Source organism: Macrobrachium rosenbergii, chromosome 54, assembly GCF_040412425.1.
Source record: "Macrobrachium rosenbergii isolate ZJJX-2024 chromosome 54, ASM4041242v1, whole genome shotgun sequence".
Classification (NCBI taxonomy): domain Eukaryota; kingdom Metazoa; phylum Arthropoda; class Malacostraca; order Decapoda; family Palaemonidae; genus Macrobrachium; species Macrobrachium rosenbergii.
Genome location: NC_089794.1, coordinates 47,853,445 through 47,880,504, shown reverse-complemented (window position 1 = coordinate 47,880,504; position 27,060 = coordinate 47,853,445). Strand labels below are relative to the sequence as shown.

The 27,060-nt window shown below is 39.4% G+C and overlaps 1 protein-coding gene across 1 annotated transcript in view; it reads left to right on the top strand.

Moving 5' to 3' along the window:
• Positions 1-22,461, top strand: part of Rad17 (Rad17 checkpoint clamp loader component) — a 237,028-nt gene extending 214,567 nt beyond the window's left edge. The window contains 1 exon segment of the mRNA XM_067098243.1: positions 19,292-22,461. Coding sequence (XP_066954344.1) covers positions 19,292-19,524 — 233 coding nt within the window. The 3' untranslated portion in view covers positions 19,525-22,461.
• The last annotated feature ends 4,599 nt before the right edge of the window (positions 22,462-27,060 follow it).

The window sequence follows — 27,060 nt, the reverse complement described above, 5'->3', positions numbered from 1 at the left end:
TAAAGTTAACCAATAACTACATAAGTACACATAATATGATCGAATATACAAAAATATAAGAACTTGTGCTAGCGTATAGCCTAACCGAGCGAGGCGAGCAGGGAGGTATGCAGCCAACTGGCTGCACCTGACGCTTAGCACGGACCACAATAAATCCGAATTATCCATGTCATCCATTACACTACAAATCAGAGAAACTGACAAAAGAAAGCACCATCTTGGAGAGGAATCTACCCGCGCGAGAGCCTGGTATCAGCTATGAATTAACTGTAAGAACCAAGATAAGGGGAGGAAGCCTCCGTGAGGAATAACGCTAATCAAGGTACCAGGAACCGCCCGACATAGATAAACACCTCCAAAAGGAACTTCTTGAAGGGGAATTACGAAACATGAGTAAAATTGTAAACGACCGAGAGAAACCCCTGCAGAAACAAGATGTAAGGGTGTACCTCAAAATCATCATGGCGGAACCGGCGAACGCCGGGGAGCGTCCAATATATGACCCTGTAAATATTAACTTACGGGCCAATAAAAGCCTCACTGATAATAAAACCCCACAAGAAGATGGTACTTAACTTCATTACGGTGAAATTGCTTGAAGACATGATGAAACTCAAGGAAAATTGGGGCAAAAGCCAGCACAAGAAAAAGATCTTCCGAAAGGAAAAACATGCTAGTATGGAATGAGTACAGATGGCGCTGGGGTCGTCGGCTGGCGGGCAGGTGAGTGCGGGCGTTAGATCGGCTCCTCACGTTCCGGGGGTTTTGTCATTGGGATATCTACAGAGTGCAGTCCTGTGGCAGTGACAACAATCACTCACCCTTATCTATACCGACGTCTATTTCATAATAGATGTTCGATCTGGGGGTAGTAACCCCAGCATTTCCTGATAGCTTTTTTCTCTGGTATATTTAGCAATATCTATACCTAGAAATTCATGCACAATAGGAATTTCACCGGCTGACACAGGGACGAGCTCAGAAATATATTAAGCACACCCCTAGACCAGGCTAAATTTAAGGATGACAAAAAAAAAAAAACTCTTCAGTGGAAAGAGGAAGATATGCAAATGCACATGGTATAAGAAAAAACTTCAACTTCCAGGGGAAGTTGGAAGTGAATATTTCCAACGTGGTGCTGGGCCTCTTTTCCAAAAGACAACCGTGAAAATATGCTAATTTTACCAAGTTATGTGTTTTTTCTAATATATTTTTTCTTATTTTGTAAAATTATAATAACAGCTAACACAGTATCATAACATAAAAACTAAAAGCAGTAACAAATTCTGAGTATAGTTATTGTAAAATAATTATGAGACATCATTTGATGAGAATTTTGGACAACATTCCCCTACGACTTTTCAAGGCAAACTGATCCCTCTCTGCTGTGCTGAATAGCTATTAAAGTTGGGGTAAGAGCTGCCTTGATTCATTTATGGCCCATGGAAGTGATCTGAGCACTTTTCCTGTAAAATTCGTTCAAATTGTATGGCGGGAAATCTTGAACATATATGTATGTTTCCTGGACTCCACCACAAAGCTATATGTAAACGTGTATGTTACCTGTCCACAAGGGGTTAAAGGGTTCCTCCAATAACCAGATCCCTCTCTGGAAGATTACATGCAGAAGGCCCTGTTAAAGGGAGCCTTAGAGAAACGTATATTCACCACCAAGCATGTCTCTTCAGTGTCCCTAAAAAGGACTCCTCTGAACGAAGAGTGATCCTCGACCTATCGACACTGAACAAGCACATTGTTTGCCAAAAGTTTCGAATGACTACCGTTGCCCAAGTATGTTAAATCATTCCACAAGAGACTTGGACAGCTTCTATAGATCTGAAAGACGCATAATGGCACATCCCTATCGCTGTTCCCTTCCGCCCCTTCCTAGGGTTCTAGATAGGGAAGGATATGTGCAGGTTCAAAGTCATGCCCTTTGGGCTAAACATTGCCCAAGAATTTTTACAAAATTAGCAACAGTAGTTGTTCGAGAATTCAGACCAAAACCTAAGGGGTATTTGGAATAAAGAATGGGGCTTGAAACTTGTGGCTTGACCTGGGACCAGAAATGTTTTTTCTTTGGGTTGTTGGGATTAAAATTTGAGAGCTTGAGCCATTTTTTCACCTGCCAGTTTCTTTTTAAAGCTCCTTGAGGACGAAACAAGCAACTATGCTATCAAAAAACAGGGTTTGACGTAGGAAAAACCTATTTTTGGTAGTTGCTGTTGAGGCCTCAAAACTCACCCACCTCCCTGATGAAAAGGCTTGGGATTTGGGTGAGGGATCATCCTGCATTGACCAACAGAAAGTAATGGTGTCCTGGTCTCTTGCCAGTCTGTTTGTCGACAATATGGAGGACTGCACATGTGCAGTGATTACTTCCTGTTCTAGCAAATTTGACGAAGGAAAGACTCTAGGTACAGCTTCGCTGTAAGATAAGGGAAAGAGCCCTCTTATCTCTGAGTCCATTACATACTCCACCATGCGTCATAGTGTTTATCATTATGGCTCCATACCTGGCCACGAGACCAACTAAAAGAGAATTCTTTGATATTAGTTTAGTCACTATGGAGCTCTGACAGACCCATGGAAGGTAACTCCTTGAGGACTCAACAGTGACTACCAAAAATAGGTTTTTCCTATGTCAAAACCTGTTTTTTGAGGTCAAGTGCCTTGCTATTACAACAGTCATGACATACAAGGCAGCATTGTCGGAACCCTTGCTTTATGGTTTTGGAACTTAGTTAGTTAGTTATAAATGATTTGTTTAACCAGACCTCTGAACTCTTTTAGGGTTCTTCTCGGGCTGGGAAAAGAATGGGGGAAAGAGTACATAAAAAAATTAAGTAGTTAACTAAATAAATAAATAATAAAAAAAAAAAAAAAAAGGAGAATTAGAAAAAAACACTCGGGGAAAAAAAAAAAAAAAAAAGGGGAGATTATATTTTACTAATCAATTTAATTTTGTTTAGGAAGAGAATGATATTATTAATTGAAAAGTTATTACCTTCTGCTAGAATATCCTTTATTGATTTATTTTGTAAATAAGTCTTTCTTTCATGATGCCATCTGGGACAGTCAATCAAGATGTGTTTGATTGTTACTGGGATGTTACATCTTTCACAAGTTATTGGGTTTGTGTGCGGAGTTGACATCAGATGACCATGTGTGAGTCTGGAGTGTCCTATTCTGAGTCTTGTTAAAATAACCTCATTGATTCTTTGCTTTTGGGTAGAAGAATGCCACTTTTTAACTTCGTTCTTAATTTGTTTTAGTTTGTTTTGTGGGGGTATATTTGTCCAATCATTTTGCCAATCCTGTAAATTAAGGGTTTAACTGATGCTAGCCAGTCTGATATGGGTGCTTTCATAGTAGTTGGGGGATTGTACAAGCCAATTTTGCAGCTTTATCTGCTTTCTCATTACCCTCAATGCCTACATGGGCTGGGATCAACAAATTTGAATTTGAAGGCAGTTTGTAATTAACTGATGTATTTCCGTTGTATATTTTGGACAAGGTGATTATTTGATTTAAATGATCCTATTGCTTCAATTGCACTTCTCGAGTCGCTCAATATGAGTGCTGAAGGAATTCCTTTTTTGTTATAATCTTGAGAGCCAATTGTATGGCTGTTAATTCTGCTGTAAATACTGATGATATTAGAGGAAGGCCCATTTGGATAGTTTTATCACTTGAATAGGCTGATGAGCCCACTCCACCTTCATTTTGGATCCATCTGTGTAGACTATGAAGGGATTACCCTTCCGTCTTATGTGTTCCATGGCATGTTGATGGTACATTTCTGTGTTGGACATATATTTCTTTGAAAGATATGATAAATATGTGCATAGTTTTGCCCTTTTTAGTGTCCATGGTGTGACCGGTTTATTTCTTGGGTAAATTTGGGTATCATGTTATGTAAATTCAATAGATGATTAGTTTTTTTAGTAAATGAGTTTTGATTTGGGTTATTATTTGTATTTTGATTGAGAAATTTATTTGATGCAGGAGATGTGCCTGCTTGAAGGGATAAACCTCTTCTTAAAGTAATTAGATCTCTGTAATATTTTAGAGGCAGCTGGCCTGCCTCTGCTAGGATAGAGACAGTTGGAGATGAGCGGAAGGCTCCTGTACATATACGTACTCCCTCGTGATGTAAAGCATCTAGAGATTTTAAAGTTCTTTCTGAGGCAGTTGAATAAATTGGACAGCTATAATTTATAACTGATAGTACTGTTGCATTGTATAACATTAACATTGTGTCTCGTCCTGCACCCCATTTGGTGTGTGAGATTTTCTTTAATAAAGTAAGGGCTTTAGATCCTTTGGCTTTGATATATTTGACATGATCTTTCCAATTTAAATGTTGGTCAAAAATTATACCCAAATATTTAACACTATTGCACATGTTTATCTCTTCATTATAAAGATATAACTTAATGGTTTGTTGTTTCAACCATCTTTTGTCTTTGTAGAAGACAATGCCATTTGTTTTATTTACTGACAACTTGAAGCCTACGGAATTGGTCCAAGTGGTTATATTTTTTGTTGCTATATTAAGTATTCTTTGAGCATGTCTCAAAGAATAACTTGAATAATAAATTACAAAATCATCCACATACAAACTATTTTGTACGCCCTCAGGCAGGTTCATAGTAATGTCATCTATTGCCAGGGCAAATAAGATGCAGCTCAAAACACTGCCTTGGGGGATACCCTCCTCTTGTACATAGCAATTTGAATATGTATTTTCTATGCATTACTTGAAATGTACGATTTGTTAGAAAATTATTGATAAATATTGGAAGGTGACCTCGAATATTGGACCTGTGGAGTTTGTGCATAATATTGTATCTCCATGTGGTATCATATGCTTTTTCTATATCAAAGAAAATAGCCACTGTCAGCTTTTTCTTTTCAAATCCTTTTTAATATGATCTTCTATTTGAGTTAACGGGTCTAGTGTAGATCTACCAGCTATTGATCCCGATTGGGTAGGTGATAAAAATTGAGTGTTTTGTTATGACACTTGTTAATCTCAAACTAACCATTTTCTCCAACAGTTTGCACAAGCAACTTGTTAGAGATATTGGCCTATAATTAGTGGGGTTGCTAGGGTCTTTTCCTGGTTTACTGATGGGTATGATTATTGCATGTCTCCATTTAGTTGGGAAGACATGCGTTAGCCATATGCTATTATATAATTTTAATAAGAATTCTTTAGCTAGTGTGGCTAAATTCTGGATCATTTCAAAAGAAATCATATCATGCCCCGGAGCTGATGATCGACATGATTTTAGGGCAAAATTAAGTTCGTTCATATTGAATTCTTGGTTATAATCATCATCAGTTTCAAAATTAAGTGTATGATTTATTTTTTGTGTTCTAATTCTTTTGAAGTGTTCATCTAAATTAGAATAAGCACTAATATCTTCTATATGTTTGGCTAATATATTTGAAATATCTTGTAGGTTATGATTTAGTTTGCCATTATATAGTATTGGGCTTCTAGGTGGTCTTACATGTTTACCATTGATTTTACGGATTTTGTGCCATATTTTCCTTAATTGAAGTATTTGGTGACAATTCCGATATATAATTTTTCCACGACTGAGCTTTTTCGAATATTATTGTTTTTCGAAATTTTGCATTATATTTATTGAAAAGTGGTTTAATGTGATCAATAGTTATAACTATTATCTTGTTTAGTTTGTTTATATTACATGGACCTTTATTAAGGGTGTTTAATCTGGACTTTAGTCTACTCAAATTACGTGCCAGTGTGTGTTTGGTTCGATTTAAGAGAGATAAATTATTAGACCACCATGGAACGGGGGATATATTAGGGGTTGAAGAAGTTTTGGGGATGCATTTATCTGCAGCACTGATTACAAAACTGGAAAAGAAATCATTTGTGACATTATTGTTTTGATTTAATGGGAAGGGAGAGATATTTCTAGTTTGTAAATTGTATTTATCCCAGTCAGCTTTCAGTAAATTATATTTTATGGGAAATGATTGTTTTTGGTTGTTCAAATAATTCAAAACAATTGGAAAGTGATCACTAGTATATGAGTCGTCTAGGACATTCCATTCCAGTTTCTCAACTAATTCCAGTGAGCATAATGAAATATCTATTGAGGAGGTGGTTAAATGAGTTTTTGAGAAGTGCGTTGGTGAATCACTTTCATTCAGGCAATGTAAATTCTGAACATTTATGCAATTCTCAATGTTTGAGCCGGCCAAGTTACTAGCATGTGCGCTGTCCCACAATGGGTTATGGGCATTAAAGTCGCCTACTATTAGTAGGGGGCCATTTACATTATTTACTATTTGTGCTAAATCACTAAAGTTTGAGTTAAAATTTGGCTGATTATATAGATTTATTATAGAGATAATTTGATTGTCTGGCATATGCAATTTGATTGCAGTTATTTGATATGACAGTGATGTAATATTTAGGGGTTCATAAGTTGAATCGTTATGAACATATATAGCTGTTCCTAGCTTGCCATCCACTATTGGTGAGTGGCAAGCTAATTTATAGTTTCTAAAGTCCTTAGGAGTTGTACCAATATGCTGTAGACATATGCAAACAGGTTTATGTTCCTTTAGTATTCTCTGGATTTCACCTAGCCGAAGCCGAGTAGAAAATCCATTCATGTTCCACTGAATTATTTTATTGGTCATTGTTTGGGAGGATTGGCGTTAGATTTTGTAAGTTAATTGATGATTTAGCTACATCCCGTAACATTTTTAGGGAGTTTGTGTTGCTTTGTGGTTTCTTTGCAGCTAGGTTTGATTGCTGAATATTTGATGCATTGATCGGTTCTTCTTCATATTTCCTTATTAGAAATCTATTTGAGTTTTGATCATGTTTTTCTTTAGTTTTAAGGATTCTGAGCATAGTTCGCCATCTTGATGGAATGTTAAAGGGCATTTTCGGAACCTAGTAAAGTTATTTATGAAATTTCGGGTTATATTTTCATTTTTGTTAGGTAAACGATTATGCGTAATGATAAAACACTCTTGACATCCAGCAAGATAAATCATGTTCCAGTGTTGAAGGAATGGTTCTAATCTCTGGGTCCCATCTATGCTCCCATTACTGGATGTTGTAATATTTTTGTGAGGAATTTCTGGTATAGGCATACTGGATCTCCGATGTGATGGTACAAAATTTTGATTTGAATTTTTAGGTTTATTATTATTACTATTCTTTGGTCTTGTTGAGGGTTGATTTGATGTGGTTGTAATTTGATTAATTTTATGGGTTTTTGGTTCTTCAGTGGGATGTTTAACTGAAAGTTTCTGCATTGATTTCGGTGATGAGAGTGCAGAAGAGTTAGTTGATTTATCCATATTTGGGGAATCGTTATTTATATTTGTCTTAGATTGTGGAACACTATGGATTTCCACTTGTGATGCAGTTAATGTAATCTGTTTCTGATTAATGGGTGAGACTGGGATTTTGCTAGATCGATCTATGAATGGAATGTTAGGTTTTTTCCCTTAGGGGGAGTTCTATCAATTACTTTCCTTTTTTTATTATGGTTATTTTTGTCAATTAAGTTTTCTGTGGATGATGTTAATGCATTATGAGTTTCCAGATCTGGATTATTAACGTCTGTTGATTTTTCCATATCATTGGAATTCGTTTCTGAACGATTAACTTCGCTTGTTACTACTGGGAGGCCTGTTGCAACTGTACTCTTGGGCTTTTATGAATAGTAGAGGGGAGAGGTGTGTCACATCTATTCTGTGTTGAGATTCTTTATGTTTATTATGAGTTGTTACAATATTTGAATATGAATGGAGTTTTGCTGGGTCATTGATTCCTCTCACCTTCAGTTCGAGTTTGGCTTAGTTAACGGGCATACCAGTTCTGTCCATTAACATTTGTAATTCTGTATAATATTGATAAAATATACAGTCTTTAGATTTAGCATGATGATTTAATTTGCAATTTACACATTTGAAGGTTTTGCATTTCCAATTTGTTGTGTGGTTTTCAGAACATACGGCGCATATAGCGTTATTTCTACATCTTTTGGTTGAATGGCCATATTTTTGACAGTTAGAGCATTGGAGAGGTTTAGGGACAAAGGGGCGAACCTCTCTATTCAGTCCCAGAATTTTTATTTTTCGTGGAAGTTCCCGGTTTGTAAATTTTATTTTGACTATTTTAATATGTTTATTTGCATCCCTTCTACTTGGGACAGCATATAATTCCAAGTCATGTATGTTATTGTATCTTAGTTTAAGGGAGTCAATTAAGATTTGTTTTGATGGTAGCTCTTTTTCATCATTGTCTGGGAGCATTACTGTGCCTTGTGTATAATTAAGTGTTTCATGGCTGGTTACTGTTACTTTTATTTCATTTATATTGGTTATTTGTAGAAAAGTTGTTGATTGGGCTTTGGTTGTTGTTTGTATTAGCCATTCATTGTTTTTGATATACCTACATTCCATGTCTTGTGTGGGGTGTATATTTAATAATCTGTTCTCTAAAATGGCTGGTGAGATCTGTTTTTCTGCTTTTAATATTAAAAATCTGGACCAATTGTCTGGTCCAAAAATATGTTCAAAATGAACTAGTGTTGGATTTAGTCGATAGTTATTTCTTTTAATTTTTCACATTCATCGGTGATGAGCTGTCTTGTGTTGATGGGGTTTTAGGGGGATTACTTGTTTCTATTTTAGAGTTATTGTCCTTAATGTATGGTTCCAGTGTTACAATACTGGAGTTTACCAATTTGTTATTATTTGTTTGTTTTTCTTTTTGACTTTCTAGACTCTTCGAGTCTTTAGTGATTGATATTTTACTTGGAACAGGATGTTCCGTTGTAGCATTTCTATCTATGTTAAGGAGATTCGGGAGTGACGTTCCATTAGTCATCGACTGTGCCAGAATTTTACCATCATGGGGTCCAGGGGTACTAATATCCTCAAGACTACTTTGCATAAAAGATATATATAAAAAAAAAAATTAATAAATCTTGAAAAGATATCATTGGCTTTTTATGAAGTTGGATGTTCCACTAATGGCACAAGTGGGAACTGACTCCCAAATGTCCGCGTCCCTACCCTACCCCAAAAGGGGGATGGCACATCATGATTAGTATGGCCCAAGTGTAAGCAAAACCCGCTTGCTAGGATTGAGTGTATTGTAATAATACAGTCATCCCCATCCTAATCACAATATGGGCTAACCGGACAGAAAGCCGAGAGTCCTATTCCTAGAACCAGGCCCCCCTGGAATCCGTGGTCCAGCTCCACAGAATAGTTCCGCCTGAAAAACCAGGTCCGAACATTATCAGGTAGGGTTTTGGAACTGATTCTAATACAGTATAGATCATAATTCCCTTCTCCAGTCTTTTGCATTGCAAAGGCCAGCTTCTGTAAGGTTTCCCATTCCTTGGTCCCTGAATAAGGTTCTGAGACTTCTGTCATTCCCTCAGTTCAGTGGGCCAAATACAACAACTCATATGCTCCAAAAGGCAGTCTTCTTGACTGCTTTGGCATCAGGAGCTCAGATTATTGTACTGGGCTGTCTTAGACAGGGATATTGTTTCATCACTCATACACTCATTTACTGTTGTCTCCTGGCCTATCATTCCTGACCGAGAATGAGGACCTTTTAAAGGGAAAATCCTATTTTCTGATAAGGGCCTGTTCAAGCACTCAAGGTTTACCTAGATGTAACAGCAAACATTCCAGATAGTCCTATTTTTCGTACACCCTAGCACAAACAAACCACTCTCCACATGGGCTGAGAATTATTTTAGCTTCCTTTATTAAAAATGCAGGCCCTCACTCCTTTCCTAAGTCACATTACATCCAAAAGGTGAGTGCATCGTTACCTTTCTTCGGAAATATTTCCTTCAAAAAGTCTAAGTACAGAGTGGTTATCAGAGACAGTATTCTGGAACTGGGGAAGGCACAATAATCCCACAGCCAGACCTGACATAATTTGGTATGTCACCATTAAACCACAAGGGAATACATAAGTAGGTTCATGTGTTTCCAGTTCTTTATTCCCAAACTCTACTGGGTATCCAGAATAAAGAAAACTGTTAATAACCTATGACTATACACTGGACCAAAAATTTACCTGGGTTGTCAGGATTTATTTATTAGAAGCTAAGCCATCTAATCACCTGTCAATTTCTTTCGTAAGCTCCTTTGAGGACAGTCAGCGACTATGCTATCAAAAATAGGTTGTGACATAAGAAAAACCTATTTTTGATAGCCGCTGTGAGTCGTCAAACCCACCCACTTTCCCTGACAGAAAGTCATGGGACTGTTGTGAATATTTATCCTGCACAGACCTGGTGTGTAACAAGGAAGATAGCCAACATACATGCTGTTGTCACATCTGTGCGACTAGGATGAAGGGAAAACCGAGGTAGTCATTGAGTGGACAGGAGATAGAGCCCTCCTGTCCTGAGTCCTTTATATTCTATCACTTCGCCAACTAGCACTGTTCTGGCCAAGACCAACTATAAGAGAATTCTTTGAGATTGGTTGGTCTTTCTTATGGAGCCCTGGGGGGACCATGAAATTGTAACTCCTTTGAGGACTCACAGCAGCTACCAAAAATAGCTTTTCCTACGTCAAGACCTGTTCTATTGATAATAATGGATTTGAGTGGTTTATATTATCACTAATAGGAATATCTGTATATGATCCTGTCATAGTAGCTATTTTTGATAGCGTAGTCGCTGTCTCGTCCTCAAAGGAGTTACCCCCCACGGTGTGCCAGTGCTCCCATGGTGACTAGACTAGTATCAAAGAAATATTTTTCTAGCCTGGTCTTGTAGCCGGGTATTGTGTCGTAATGAAAACACTATGACACGTGATAGAGTATAATGGACTCAAAGATAAGAGGGCATTTTCCCTTATCTTCAGCGAAGCTGAACCCAGTTTTTCCTACGTCAAAACTGCAAGAAGTGACTGTTGCGCATGCGTGTCTGCCATCTTGTTTACGACCAGGCAGGCAAAAAGACCATCTCCATTACCCTCTTCTAGCGCAAGTGATACGCTTAACCCGCAGTGCTCCTTACTGTTTTCAAGAGTGTAAAGCAGCAAGTATTATGGAAACATCCAAACACGAAAGTTAAGTGCTTATTTTTAAACTCGAGTTCTAAAAATTGTTAGTTTTAACTGTGGAACAAATGTTTTTTGTGTATGGAATCCCGAAAACTGAACTTTGTTTTTGGAGCACATGGTCGGTGTCTTCAGAGCACATGGCCGGTGCCTTCTCATGATCTCTGTTAGTTGCGAAAGCTTTAAAAATTTGATGTTTTGATCATTCAGTTTATAATGTGTAACCAAAGAAATGTTCCACAATTTAGTATTAATTTAGATAATCCTTTCAGATAACGGTGTCCACAATAGCCTAGGCGGTAGCCTACAGAGATGGTAGCCTAACAAATTCAGTCAGAATAATGTTAATGTAGTAGATGTTGTCCATAGCCTATTCCTAGGATTACTTATCGTAAAGGTGATTTAAATAATCTGGGGTAGAGAGTAACCCAATTTAAGGTAAGTAAGAATCTTTTAAAACATATTCTTTTACGGAACTAGGCAACAGTCCAGTTTACACCAAGGATCCTAGAATTCGGTAAACAGGAAACTAAACATTTTCCTGTCTGTATAACCTCGGAACTTGCGTATGATCCATATAATCTAGGACTAGGCAGTAGCTATATTAGTTTAAGTTAAACTTACAAAAACACCCCATTATTGGACAGTCACTACTAGGTAGTAATCTACTAGATGATAATCTAGAACTAGATGAAAATAGTAACCTATGCAAGATGAGATAGTAGCCTAGCCTCAAGGCTACATACTAAGGCATTTGTGTTTTATGTAACCATACCCTTGTGAAATAATTAGCCCAGATTAGGCAGTATCCTAGATTAGAGTAAGTGATAACCTGACTATAAGAGTTTACATTATTGGCCTACTATATGATATCATAGACCAAATAACCTAGGATTGGATACAATCAAGGAAGTTGTCAACCTGGGGTAGACAAACATAGTAGCCTAACTGTGCTTACTTATTAGCAAATTGCTAAGTTTATATAGCCTATATATTTGTCATCTATAAAAGTCTGGATTAGCTAATACCCTAACTAGGCTAAGAAAGAATAAGCCCAGTAGTGCATATAAACAGTATTCTAGGGTCAATAACATTAGTATGATCTTCTGAAGCCTATATCCTTACAGGTGATATAAACTTGAACAGACAATAGCCAAACCAGATTTAGTGGAAACCCCTCAAGGGAACGTTCCGATTGTTAATTTAGAAACAGCGTGGCTGAGTATCAGACAGGAATGTAGTCTCAGCTGCATGAAACAAAAAACCAATAAGAAAATTAATATTTTGGTAAAGCTTATATCCTTAGGTTCTTAATTAAACCTAGAATAAGAAACGACCTAGAATAGATTAAGCGAGAATCTTCTAAGAGATCTATTCTTAGATTAAAGTAGATTATACTAGAACTATTAAACTAAGCCTTTAAAAATAGTAGCTTGGTTTAGCTGTTAAACAGATTAGTTTATAGAATAGTCCTTATGGCATGACAGGAATTAAAATTTCACATAAGCCATTGCAAAAGGACTAACAGCTTAAGTAATGCAGCCCTATATGCTGGCAGTCAACCTAAAATCTACAACAGTTTGTTAACTCGCATATTTTGTAGCGTATTACATTTACGCATGGTAACCAAATTAACCTGTAAGATGTAATATATTAATGGCACAAGGTTTTTTACAAAGTGTCTGTTCTTTCAAAAAACAATTTATTCTAAATTAGTTTCTAATAACAACTTGGTTCTTTCACTACAGGGCCACCACTATGCAGGACCCTCAGTTCAAGTGTTCCGTAGCAAATTGCTCGGTTCGCTTTTTGCCAGTGGGTACAGCCCATTCCACCTGCCACGAGCATAGTCCTTGCAAAAATCAGGACAGATTTGCCTGGTCGCCAGATGTGTGCGAAGTTTGCAGTGTGCTCTTGGCAGCAAGTTTCAAGGATGAAACAGCTCGTTTCAGGCTGTCTCGATGGGTCCTAGGGTTCAGCAAGGGAGAGGAAGGGGGAGATTATATCTTTCCGGCAGATCTCCGGCAGCATATACTTAACCCGTTCTCAGAGGATCCATATTCGGGCCAAAACCCAATAACATCAGTCCCCAGGACCTTCCAGGCAAACCCTGCGGAGAAAATGGAGGAAGTTCCTCTTGGAGGTGATCATCACTTAGATGAAATTGATATTGCTACCGAAATGTCCTTGCTGAACCCAGAAGGTCCAGGGACACTACCTTCAGCTTACCAGGGCAGAAACTTTCCAGAAGGAATTCAGTCCCCCATGCATATTTCAGAAGCTGATCAGGATCCTTCCCCCAAAAGGGATACAAGGATTCAGTTAACCCCAAGTGAAATGACTACATATTCAGAGGGGTATAGTAACTCACCCAGGACTTCTACTCCCTGGGCTACAGGCAGTCACACTTCGGCTGCAGATGCTCAGTCAGAATATGCAAGCTCCCCCAAAAGGGATACACAGTTTGCAGTATTTGACCAGTTCCATAAGGAAATTATGAGCAACATCAAAGATGCCCTTGCCACAGAACGGCAGTACATAATGGGCATTTTGCATGATTCCAAACAGGAAATTAAAGAAATAAAGTCAGTGATGTACACTCCAAAGTGTAAAAATCTTGCATCCTGCAATCGAAAAGGGAGAGTGGAAACAAACTGACCAAACAAGATCCAGGGCTAATGATAAAGCTTCAGGTCAGAACACAACAGGGGCTCCAACATTCTCCCCTGATGATGATCCTAACAACCCTTGGCGAGACGCTTCAATGTGTATTTTCTCTCCTGATGGTAAGTATCTCATTAACGAGAGAAAAACCATGATTGAAGTCGTACATGTGGAGTTTAGAGACAGGGCATCATTCCCTAATACGGAATGGCGCCTGATTCCACCATTACCGGACATGGAGAAACCTCAAAAGGAAACAGTTCTCTTATGTGGTAACACAGCATCAAAAGCTGTTGATGATGCCCTTTACCAGATCAGCGGTAGGTGGATCTATACTCCCATCATGAATAAAACTCAACTAGCTCACCAAGTACCTCCAGCCTTCTGTCCCTTCACCTTTAAAATAATTAATCATGTGAAGACAAACTTCCAGAATTATGTAGTAACTAGAAAACGGAAGCCATTGGCAGAACTAAAACCATTTGTCACAGTCCTCCCGGTTTCGAAAAATTCCACCAAGGAGTGGGCAACACTTCAGCTCCCTTTCGAAAGGAAAAAGCTCCCCTTGGATGTTGCTACTCAACAATTTGGGACTCCTATGAGAAGAATCTCAGATTAGACAGCTTCATCAGAATTCCGTGCTAGGAATATTCTCCTCAGTATCTTGACCTCTTCCACCTTGCTAGAAGCTGCCACTAAAAGGCTTCCAGAGGACACCAGGACATATTTTGCTGCTGTGGCTAAAAGTCTTATGAGAACCCTATGGGAAGCACTCTACGACTTTTTAGACTGGCACTTAAAAGCGCGAATGGAAACATTGGAGGTCTCCAACAAGTCACTTCCTAATGTAACAGCCTTATTACAGTCTAATCCCTTCTGTAGGGACCTGTTTGAGGATGCTGTGGTAACACAAGTCAACGAGCAAGCACGACAACAAAATTGTTACAGTGTATGCTCTTCTGGGAAAAGGAGAAATTGGGAAACAAAACACCCGGAATTTCCCTTTACCCAACTCAAAAAAGGCTCGTTTTGATCAAAAATCATATAAGCCTGCAATCACCTCCAAATCTTTTCCTCACAAACAGGTAAGTAGCCAGAAAGGACAACCTCCTTCAAAAGTACAGCAACAGCCACATAAGCAAGGACATCCTTTTCATAAGGTCCAAAAACCAACGTACATAGGAAAAGGAAAAGCAACGCCTGGAATGCCCATCAAAGGAAAAGGTAGAGGAAGAGGGGGATATCAATAGGAATTGTTTGGTCGGGGGTCAACTCCAAAGACACCACAAAGAATGGAAGTCTTTTTCTTGGGGACACAGTATTGTTCTCAACGGACTGGGGTGGAAATGGTCCCACCCTCCCCCGCCTTTAAAGGGGTTCTTTCAAGCATCAAACCCCTCTCTAGAAGATTACGTGCAGAAGGCCCTATTAAAAGGTGCCATAGAGAAACATACGTATATTCGCCACCAGGCACGTCTCTTCAGTGTTCCCAAAAAGGATTCCTCCGAAAAAAGAGTGATCCTCGACCTATCAACATTGAACAAGTACATTCTTTGCCAAAAGTTTTGGATGACTACCGTTGCCCAAGTACGTTCAGTCATTCCAAAAAGGAGTTGAACAGTTTCTATAGATCTGAAAGATGCATACTGGCACGTCCCTATTGCCGCTCCCTTTTGCCTCTTCCTAGGGTTCCGGATAGGGAAAGAGACTTACAGGTTCAAAGTCATGCCCTTTGGACTAACCATTGCCCCAAGAATTTTTACAAAACTAGCAACGGTAGTCGTCCAGGAACGCAGGAAGGAAAGAATAAAACTAATATCTTACCTAGACGACTGGTTAATCTGGGGGGCCACAAGAAAAGAATGCCTAAAAAACTTAAGAGCCGTGATCAACAGACTCCAGTCAAAAGGTTTCCTAATAAATTGGGAAAAATCCCGTCTCACACCCAGCAGACGTTTTCAGTGGTTGGGACTGCGTTGGGATACTCTTCAGGGCCTGTTGTCTCTCCCCATCAAAACTCAGAGCAGGATAAGAAAAGACCTCAAAAGGTTCCTAGACCAGCCCAGAGTTTCAAGACGGCAATTAGAACGCATGATGGGTCTACTGCAATTTGCATCCATAATAGAACCAATACTCAGATTGCAATTGAAAAACGTGAACAAATTTTGGCTGTCACATGCAAGACAAAACCTGTGAGACAGATCTCACCAAAAGAATCAAAAAGTCGGGGAGATACTTTGGCCTTGGACCCGGAAGGAATCTCTGGCGAAACAGGTCACCCTGACTCCTCCATCTGTAAGAGTGACAATACACACAGATGCCTCATTGACAGGTTGGGGAGGACATTGGGAGGATCGCCAGGTGGCAGGGAGATGGTCAGTTTCTCTGAGGAAATGTCATATCAATTTCCTGGAACTGATGGCTGCCTTTTTGTCTCTCAAAGAACTCAAACCTCCAGAAGAGACACACATTCTGTTGGTCCTAGACAACACAACTGCAGTGTCCTGCATCAAGAGATCGGGATCACGTTCACCTCCTCTCAACATGGTAATGCTTGCCATTCTTCGGATGGCACGAGTAAAGAAGTGGCACCTGTCTGCAATTCACCTCACAGGGTCTCTCAATGTAATAGCACTCTCTATCGAGGAAAACGACAGCCTCAACGGAGTGGATGTTGGACAACCACTCTTTCCAAACAATAGCCAGCATGCTTCCACAACCGGAAGTGGACCTGTTCGCCACATACGAGAACCACAAACTTCCAGTATATGTATCTCTGAACCTGGACAATCAAGCAATAGCAAGAGATGCCTTCCTACAAGACTGGAACAACTGGAAGACGATATATCTTTTTCCGCCATTGTCCCAGATTTCGAAGGTTTTGAGCAAACTCCTAACCTTCAAAGGAACAGCTTACTTAATAGCCCCAAATTGGCCAAACAGACATTGGTTCCTATCACTTCAACAGCGGGCGAAAAGATCAATTCCACTGTCGTCCACTGTATTATCCCTGAAAGTAGGAGGGAAAATTATTTACGCATCCTCCTTTCTGAGCCGAGACCTTCACGTGTGGATTTTTTAAACATTATCTACCGTGAAAACTACTCACCCAACATTGCTAGGTACCTAGTGCAAAAATTATGGACATCATCTATCCGACAATACCAGTCCGTATGGAAGATATGGTTAGATTATATCCATACTGAGAGCCCAGTTGAAATTTCTATAGAAACACTTTTAAATTTTATGATATATCTTTTTGAAGACAAACGCCTTGCGGTTACAACAATCATGTCATACAAGACAGCATTATCAGAACCCTTGCTTTATGGATTCGGGATTGACTCCAGCATAGAAGTCGTTACTTCCCTTCTACGGTCTTTTGCTCTACAAAGACCTGCTCCAGAAAGACTCCCAATTACTTGGTCCCTGAACAAGGTACTTGGACTTCTATCTACTCCTCAGTTCAGTGGATCCAATACAACCGCAACTCACAAACTACAAAAGGCGATCTTCCTAATTGCATTAGCTTCAGGGGCCCGTATTAGTGAACTGGGCTCTCTTCGACGGGGACGATATATCACACAAACTGTTGATAATCATTTATTATTGTCCCCAGGCCCATCATTCCTGGCCAAGAATGAGGATCCTTTAAAAAGGAAATTTCCTATTATAGGGAAACTTAATTTAGCAGACAAAACATTATGCCCAGTTCAAGCACTTAAGGGTTACCTAGAGGTCACGGCAAACATCCCAGAAGGCCCGATTTTCCTACACCCTAGCATGGATAAACCACTCTCTCTACAAGGGCTAAGAATAATTTTAGTGTCCCTAATCAAAAAAGCAAACCCACACTCCTTTCCCAGGTCACATGACATAAGGAAAGTAAGTACATCATTGGCCTTCTTCAGAAATGTCTCCTTTGAAGAAGTCTCTGAAAGTACAGGGTGGGCATCAGAGACAGTGTTCTTAAAACATTACTGCCATGAGCTCAAACAAATTCGTCTGCACTGCATGTCAGTAGGTGGAATGGTTAGTCCCGACCCCATAGGCTCTACAGCAGAAAACCAGGGTCTTCCTAACGGGTGAGTATGCTGACTATTGCTGGGAAAGATACGAAAAGACTACAACCACACCCAGCATACTTAGGTAAGTCACTACAGAACTTCACCCTTAAAGTGCAAGTTCTTGTTTAGTTTCTCATTTCTTGTTTCCAAAACCCCAAAAGGTTTTTTTAGAATAAGGAATGGGGCTTGAAACTTGTGGCTTGGCCTTGGACCATAAATGTTTTTTCTTTGGGTTGTTTGGAATTTAAATTTTAAGAGCTTAAGCCTTTTGTCACCTGTCAATTTCTTTGGTAAAGCTCCTTTGAGGACGAGACAGCGACTGCGCTATCAAAAAACAGGTTTTGACGTAGGAAAAACCTATTTTTGGTAGTCGCTGTTGAGTCCTCAAAACCCTCCCACTTCCCTGACAAAAGGCATGGGATTTGGGCAAGGGATAATCTTACATTGACCAGCAGAGAGTAATGGAGATGGTCTTTCTGCCTGCCCGGTCGTAAACAAGATGGCAGACGCGCATGCGCAATAGTCACTTCTTGCAGTTTTGACGTAGGAAAAACTGGGTTCAGCTTCGCTGAAGATAAGGGAAAATGCCCTCTTATCTTTGAGTCCATTATACTCTATCACGTGTCATAGTGTTTTCATTACGACACAATACCTGGCTACAAGACCAGGCTAGAAAAATATATCTTTGATACTAGTCTAGTGACCATGGGAGCACTGGCACACCATGGGGGGTAACTCCTTTGAGGACTCAACAGCGACTACCAAAAATAGGTTCTTCCTACATCAAAACCTGTTTTTTACCATCTTCTTTTGAAGTTTAAGGTGAAAATGGCTTTTTAGTTTATGATTTGCAAGATGAAACTGGTTTTTTTATATATATTTCCATAGGTACAGATTATTAAAAGAATTCCTCATGTTTACTTGCCATACTGTATCAAATATTAAGTGACTCATCATGCTTAGCATAAATTGATGACCTGTGACTTGTGAATTTGCTGGAGAAGGGGATGTCTCACAAACCAACTTCCCACAAGACATTGCTAGTTGCTAATTAACAGATCAGAATCCATACTTTTGATCTTGGCTAAAGAAATAAGCTTGAGCAAAATGATGGTTTGTGCTTGATAAGTGGTTTTCATACTATTATTGAACGCTGCTTAAACCATGCTTATTAAATGGCATTAGAAGTTAGATAAAAACAGTAGTCCTGAATGTAATTTTACTATTTGTTTACTTTTTGTAATTAGAGTACTTGGCCAACTATTTCATTAATGACTCCCACCATATATATAGGTGGTAAATGATCAGACCAGAAAATCACCTGATTATTAAAGGGTAATGAATACAGTAAACAGGTTTACCCATAGATCATGTTTCATTACCTGTTTTAAATCTAAGTACTTTACAAGTATCAGTTCAGAAGTATAATGTAGTCCACTTTTTCATTTCAGGTAACTTCACAAAGACCAGAGAATTAGGTCTTTTCTCTTCACATCAGATGAAGAATTTTAGTGATAGACTTGGTGAACTTGATGCTAATGTTGACATTGTTGAAGATGAAGAAATCACTAAACTTATGCCAGGCAATGTAACTGCTAATTCTGAACCAAATAACGAGTTATCAGTTGAAAGTGAAACACAAGATGATCCTGATTTCCTAATTGAGGAATATCCTGATGATTAATGTTTTTTTACAAAAAAAATATTGTGTGGGAAATACAATTGAATTATATTTTAGTGACATTTTGATTTAGTCTTGGCACTAGTACTGTTTTGAAATGTTATAGCTTTATATTGAATGACAAAGAACAGTAAAAAATTATCTGAACAATTAGATAGTTTAAGAATAAAACCATTTCTGTAATTAAGTTTTTTCAGAACATGAATACAACTTGTGTCATAATTACTCAGGCCATACATGCTCAGGGAAATCATTTTTTCCCAGTTTTTAGAAGTCAGAAACCATCCTGCATTGACTTTCTTCTTATCGAGTTGTCCCATGTAAAGTAATCTAAACATGATTTAAATGTCCTTGAAACTTATGGGATTACCAACCAGTGTATTACATCTAAAAAATTACATGTATACCAGTTTATATAGGCTTTTATCAACAAGTTGCTGCCAGCTTTATAATTAAATAATAAATAACACAAGCTTTTAAGGCAGTAGCATGCTTTAACTTTCAAACAAACCCATTGTGCCAGCTCTACAAGAAACTATATCGCTTTTGGTGCTTTTCTGCCAAACTTTATTAGCCAGAAGAAATCCTATTCATTCTAGAATGGTATTTGAATAACTAATGAGTATTTCATTACCTTTATTCTTTTTATGTATAATTAGCTTGTGTTATTAGCTCTATTGAAGGTATTGTGTTTTTGTTGTTATTCTTTCCACATGTAATGTCTTTTATAAGTGTAGAGATCAGGTTCAGAAACAAGCAGTGACTTCTTTGACTAAAATAATCAAAACTGGCATTTTCGTAGACAACTTACAAGGATCATATTCAACATTAATCCATGATTTATATTCATCGTGTTCATCGCTTCATGTTGAGTGTAATTAGGAATATCTTTTCAGAGCTCTTTCTTCTGGTGAAATTTTGCCCAACTAAATCTTGTTTATCATTATTTATACTCGGGTGGCGTTATGCCAGTTGTCCATGACCTTAGGTTTCCTTGCCTTGGTGGAGTTGTTCATGCATGAGGGGTTTTAAACAATTCTTGTAACCAACCCCTCCTTAGTAACTTTGCTCTCTCAGGTTAGATGTGAACCTTCACAGCCTAGCCCAGGTATCATACATGCCCTTTGGTGAGGTCTCAACTGAGACTAGCCTTTAGTCTGTGAAGGATGTCAAGGAGTTTCTTGACATCTTGTCTGGTCTATGGATGGATGGGACTCTCAGAAATTTTTAGTTCCAGATAGTGATTCAAGATTTCTTTCAACCCCTCCCACTGAATTTTTTGGTTGTTATCCAGTTATCTTATACCTGATGGGAGCCACAAAATACTACCTGAAAGGAGATATGATTTTAGTCTTGAGTGTTGGCACCTTCTTCATTAGTACAGGGAAGCATAAGAAGGTGGTGTCCAGAAACACCCTTCCATGCTGGTTTTGTGGGGTTCCCAGCAAACTTATGACTCCTCTGGGGAGAAACTCATTCACCTTACTCATGCGAGAACCCTCAAAGTCAGAACATGGGAACTTCCTTAGCCTTTTTATGGAACTTTTCAGTTTTACCAAGCAATGAGGGCAGGTGTCTCGTGTAGATGGACATCCCATTCCTCATTCTACCAGAGGGACATCACCCAAAAGTCCCTAGAAACTTTCTTGGAATCTGTGGTTTCACTCAACAAGTTGTTTAGGCACCCACCACTGTTTGGACAGACAGGTATCTCACGCAAGTACGTTCACTTAGTGCAAGTCTGGGGGTATGCATGTAAAGTGATTGGACTCTCTTCCCTGCCTTTCCAGAACAGCATCCAAGCCCAGTATCACCTGGTTTGGGCAAGACACAGGTAACTTCACTTCAGGTACCCAGTCATAGCATAGTTTCTGCAATGCATCTTCCTTTTAACATTGGGTTAGGCATGGGCAGGGCAACTTCTGGATCCATTACTTGGTATTAGAGTATCTAGAATTAGCTGCTCTTCAACATAAATTCTCTCACAAGGGAGTTCATGGTTCTCCAATATTTCTTTTGTGCACAAGTACCCACTCTCAAGCAGTCTCACTCACAGCCAGAACCTTACTACTGTATCATCCTTTATGCCAGATTGCATCCCCTGCTTGTGTATGCGACCAGTAGCATGACATTTCCGGGTACGGTTCAGTGTCATTCAGTTATCATAGATGACCTTCAACCTAAAGTAAATATCCTTTATAAAAAAAGGCATTGGTTTGTATTTCTCTAGGAATAGATAACAAATTTTTAAATAGTATTTTTCATAGGTATACAAACCTGACCTTTCTGTGGCAGAAGGAAAAGACAACTAGCAATTAGGGGTATTCTGCTCACCCCCTTGATCACCTGTTAACAACCTTATTACCAAGTGCAGCGACCATCCCATTTTGTGCTAAGAGCTACTCCTTTATGAATGCTCTGGTTTGTATACCTAGGAAAAATGCAAATTACTTTAAAAAAGTTTTTTTATATCAAAAGTATTGACATAACCCAAGTAATTTAATGGAGTTTGGTGATTAGCTCATGTGATCCAGTCCCTGTGGATATTTGATGAATACAAGCCCTTATGAGCAAGCTCATATACATACAGATTGTGGAATAACACTAAGTTAAACTTTTTTGGGGGAGAACGCCCAAAATAAAATCAACCGCAAATTTATAAGCTTTGGAAACAAATCAGTTGCAGAAATTTTATCAGAAGCTACATCTTTGTCATTTCACCCAATTATGAAACTTTTAAAAAGCTTTAATTTGAAAAATAAAATCTAAACATTGTTAATAAAGGCAGATCCTTGGAAAAATTTTGTGAGAGCTAAATAAATAAGCTCAGTGGTCTAGTTAAATAACATAAAATTAGTAGTAATATTGAATATAGTTAACTTGTAAGTCAGTATTTTCCTGTAAATTGTAGTGAAAAATATAAATTTTCCAATTTACACATCTACCTCATTTCATTATAATACTCATAGGATTCTGATCATAATTGTAATTAAGGCCTATAGTAACAAATGCCAATAATAACTGGTCCCTCATTGGCTACCAATACCTCAGTAGCTATTCATTTATAATGGAACTGGTGTAAAAGAAAATTTGCTTAATCTGGTGAAATGAAAAAACTAACAGAACAGAAATACAGTAATCTAAATAATTATAGATTGTAAATTTTACCCACTGCACCCCTTACCTTGGGTAGAAAGTGGGCCAATGCTATCTACAAGAATATATTCCAACCTAGCCTACGCTAGAACATTTACCTTGTACTTCATGAGTGTTTCCAGAATTTAATATTTTGTGAAGATAATTCAGTAGGCAGCCCCCAGTTAACAGCAGGGGTTCTGTTCCTGGGTGAGCACCACTGAAAATTGCTGATAACCGAAAATCGCCAATAAACTGCTTACCAGCGCTAAAAATCTGGTTAACGACATCGCTAGCCAAGTGCCGTAACACCAAAATGCCATTAACCGATGCCACCGGTAAGCAGGACTGCCTACAAATCTTCTCACCCTTAATGATTTTCCAGTTACAGTATAATGTAAAGTGTTATTTTACAGCTGTAAAAAAAAAAAATACAGAAAACTATAAAATTTCTCAGACTTTTCAGAAAAGTCTTACCACTGCCCATTAAAAAAAATATGTGATTACAGTGTATTTATGACAATTCAAAAGAGCAGCAATCAGTCTTGACAGCTTGCTCAGAGGGTTTACTCTTAACTAAATATGCTGTACCAAATATTATTTAATATTTGTTCCCACAGAAATACAAGCTGGGTTGTTTTTTGAACTTGGTAACCAGGTTGTAAACTGGTGGCAATGGGGGTTGAGCTAGGGAATACCCCTTACTCACCTTACATCACCATTCAGTTTTTCTTCAGCTGCAGTGGAGACTGGATATCTCACTGTGCTCTCTCTTTCATGTCATTTCCTTTATTAGTTTTTTGCGGAATATTGTTTTTCTTTTGTAGTGGAGAAAAACACGAATACAGTAATCCTTCAATTACCCGGGTCGCCATCATCTGCAACTCAGCATTGTCCGACACACCCAGACCAGGGACCAAAGCCCCAAAGATATATAATATATACTATATAAATTTTAACAAATTTGATAAAACCACTCTTCAACTGTTGGCAATGCTCTGTGGCATCAGGAAAATGTTGGTAACACTGCTTACATCAATAAACAGACTTAGAGAGGTTTTTGAGGGGTGAGGGAGGCCTGGAGAAGCTTCCAAGGTTGGAGGGCGAGTCTGATGGCTGGGAACCATGGGAGAGGAGGGACAGTAAGGCTCTGTAGAGAAACTCTCAGAGAAGGGGTTGTTTTGGAAGGTGGGTGGAACTGGGGAGCAGTTTCCCTGGCTGGGAGGTGGTGGTGATGCAGTGTTGGATGGGTGAAGAAGGCTGGGTAGACTCCGACTTGCTAGAGCTTGTTTTGTCCCCTGTTTTTATGTTTAGGATAATTCATATTTTATTAAAGGATATGTACAGTATTGCACCGTAACTTGTAATGAAATACATCAAGCACAAAGATAGTATAGAGACAGACAGACAGACAAAGACAGAACAAGAACTGAGGTATCACTTACATTATTAAAGCCTATAACACATACACTCCTCTTTTTATTTATAGTTTATGCTATTCTCATATATATTTTTTACTGTATTTTCTCATTTTTTATTTCTGGGATCGACCTGTGTCGCCCAGTGAAATGTCTCATATAGCACACATTTCTAGGTATAAATATTTGCTAGATATACCAGAGAAAAAAGCTATACAGCTAATAGGATGCCAGAGTTACTACCTCTGGAGCGATCATCCTCATAGGATGTCGGTATGTCATCTAGGAGCGAGTGGAAGCCACTACCACAGATGCTTAACCCAAATAGATCTCTCCTCTCCCAAAACCCCTCGACCCAAGGGGTGCTGTTACAGCGGTCCTTCTCCGCTCGCTACTACTACTTCTACCCAGAACCTTCATCCTCTCATAGCACCTTTTCTCGTGTACACACGTTGTTTTTCCCTGGTGTGTTTTTGTGCCCTTTTTCCTTATTTTCGGCATTTTGTTATCATATCATGTCTTCAATCAATCAGGACGCATCCTCTTGTAAGTTGAGTATTCATTTTTGTTGGTTTGGGACTCGGTTGGACACTTTTGTCCCGTTTTATAACTTACATTTTGTTCGGCTCGGAGCCCCCATGTTTGTTTTCGTTCGTGGTTGTAGTCCCCAACCTCTTGATGCTCCTATTTCTTCTGACGCCTTAGAAGAAATTTCTTATATGCTCCATCATAATAATAATGATGGTTTTAATTTATCGTTCGTTTCACGCGCACGACTATTGTTACAATTTTAGAATAGTGGAAAGTGAGGCCTAGCCTATCCTTTCCTTTCTGTTCTTTTTGCAGGTGCATTTAAATTTTGTAATAATTATATTTTAATTTTATTATTATTATGTATTTCTTTATATGCCTTTAGTCTGATATGTATGGTAGTGTCACACATTAGCCTACCTGACCAGTTCGACACTGTCGAATCTCGGAAGGTAGGCTAAGTTGGCCCCAGTTTTCCTTCCTACCCTGGCTTTCTAAGCCTAGGTAAGATAGGTCTTCTAGGGTGGCCTTCGTTCGAATTATTGGCGCCTGCCCGTCCTTCCTGACCAGTTTGATTCGTCAAATCTCGGAGGGCTTGGTTCGGTGCTGGTGCCCCTGTCTCGTTCGTCTCACTGGCGTGACCTAGCCTACCTGACCAGGTGTTTACTTCGGAAGGTTAGGCTAGGCTATAGATATTATCTATTCCGCCTTCACATGTTTTCTCTCACTCCTTATTTATCAGTCTATTGTCTATTCATGGCTTCTCCCTTTGGGGCATTTTTGAGCAATGCTCATTTGCCCTTTTTGGTTGAGATGACGCTTCGTGGAAGGTGTTTAGGCACCTGACCTGTTGTAGTCGCCATGTTTTCACTGCCCCCTACTTCTCCGCTGTTCCGCCATTCCGGACCTGTTCCGGCGGCTATCGTTAGCTTGCTGTTTAGTTCCTGGTAAGGAACAATAGCTTGAGCGTCGGTGCCCCCCCCCCCTTTATGGCAGAATTGTGGAGATGCCGGGCTGAATATTATTTTTAGTTATTACATTACCTCCTGTGAACTACGTTCCGGGGAAATCAGTTCCGGAACCCTCGTTCCGGCGACTAGCTTTTTTCACCACTCGGTTGTTGTTTTCTGTGAGGTTGAATTAGACGGGACGCTCCGGCGTCACTGGAATTGTTCTCCGGTGCGATCGACTTCAGGCCTGGCCTTCCTGTTCTGATTGTACCGGAACGTTCCGCCGTAACCCTATTGTTTACCCCAGATCTCAACTCCGGCGTGGAGGAAAATTATTAATTTAAGTCTTTACTAGATTAGTCATTCCCCACCGCTGGAAACTGTTCCAGCGTTATCACTTTTGATACTCATGTATCAGTTCCTCTTACAGGTGGTTCATTGTCATGAGCCGGGCTGTAACGCTTATTTACAGCAACCCTGTGGCCATGTAGCATGCAGGTCTCATGCCAGCTGCGCAGTCGAGGTGGAGGATCATCTCGTCTGGCATCCCGATGGTTGTGATGTATGCTACGCTCTTTACCAAGACGTGATTGACGATTCGGTACGTTAACTTTTTGTCAGCATACATTTATGAATATTTCAGACAGCTGAAGTGCATCTCCTAATGATGAAAGAATTTACATGTCAATTTCCTATATTGACATTATATCCTGTTTCAGGTCCCTCGGTCCCGCCAATCCTCATCTCTTTCTACTCTTAAGATCTGGGTCGGGGGCTTCGGTCGCAACGTTGGTCAGGGACGCCCCTATGTGCTAGCAGAGGACATATGTAATATCCTTTACCCCATGGCCAGGTCCTCTGCAGCGGTAGCTCCCGAAGTGGCGGAGCCCCTTAACAAGATTAGGATTGAGACCCAAGTCCCGCCGGAAGACCAGCAAGAACTGTGCGAGGAAGTGGCCAACATCAACATTCACGTCGAACCAATGGCCATCGATCCGGCGGAGGAAGGTAGGGATGTAAGTGAGGCAAGTAGAAATAAACATTCAATTTCTTTTAGCTCTCCTGCGTCTTCGTCTTCCTCCTTCCAAGGCTTCTCTAAAGTCTCCACCCTTAGGGCCCGTTCGCTGTCGGTGATCCCTAAGGTGAAGTCCTTGGCGAAGACGAAGACGTTACCTAAATTGTCTAAACCCCCGAAGATCCCGGCCATGTCGAGTTCCGCCAGGTTGACGTTGGCTCCCAAACCTTCGACTTCCTTTCAGAAGGCTGCTCCCCCTTCTAAGGGGTCGAGACCAAAGGCTGTCAAAGCTAAGAAACCTGAATTTGACCCTGAGGCCTTCACGGATATCCTGATGAAGAAGATATCTGCCAAGGTAGACTCAAGAATTTGAGACGATGTCTCGAGATCTCGCCGAGTCTGGAGACATCTGGCAGATTTGTACAGTCTCTGGCTCAGAGACTGAAGACCCAAGAGGAGTCGCTTGCCGGATTCGTCAATACCGGTCGGG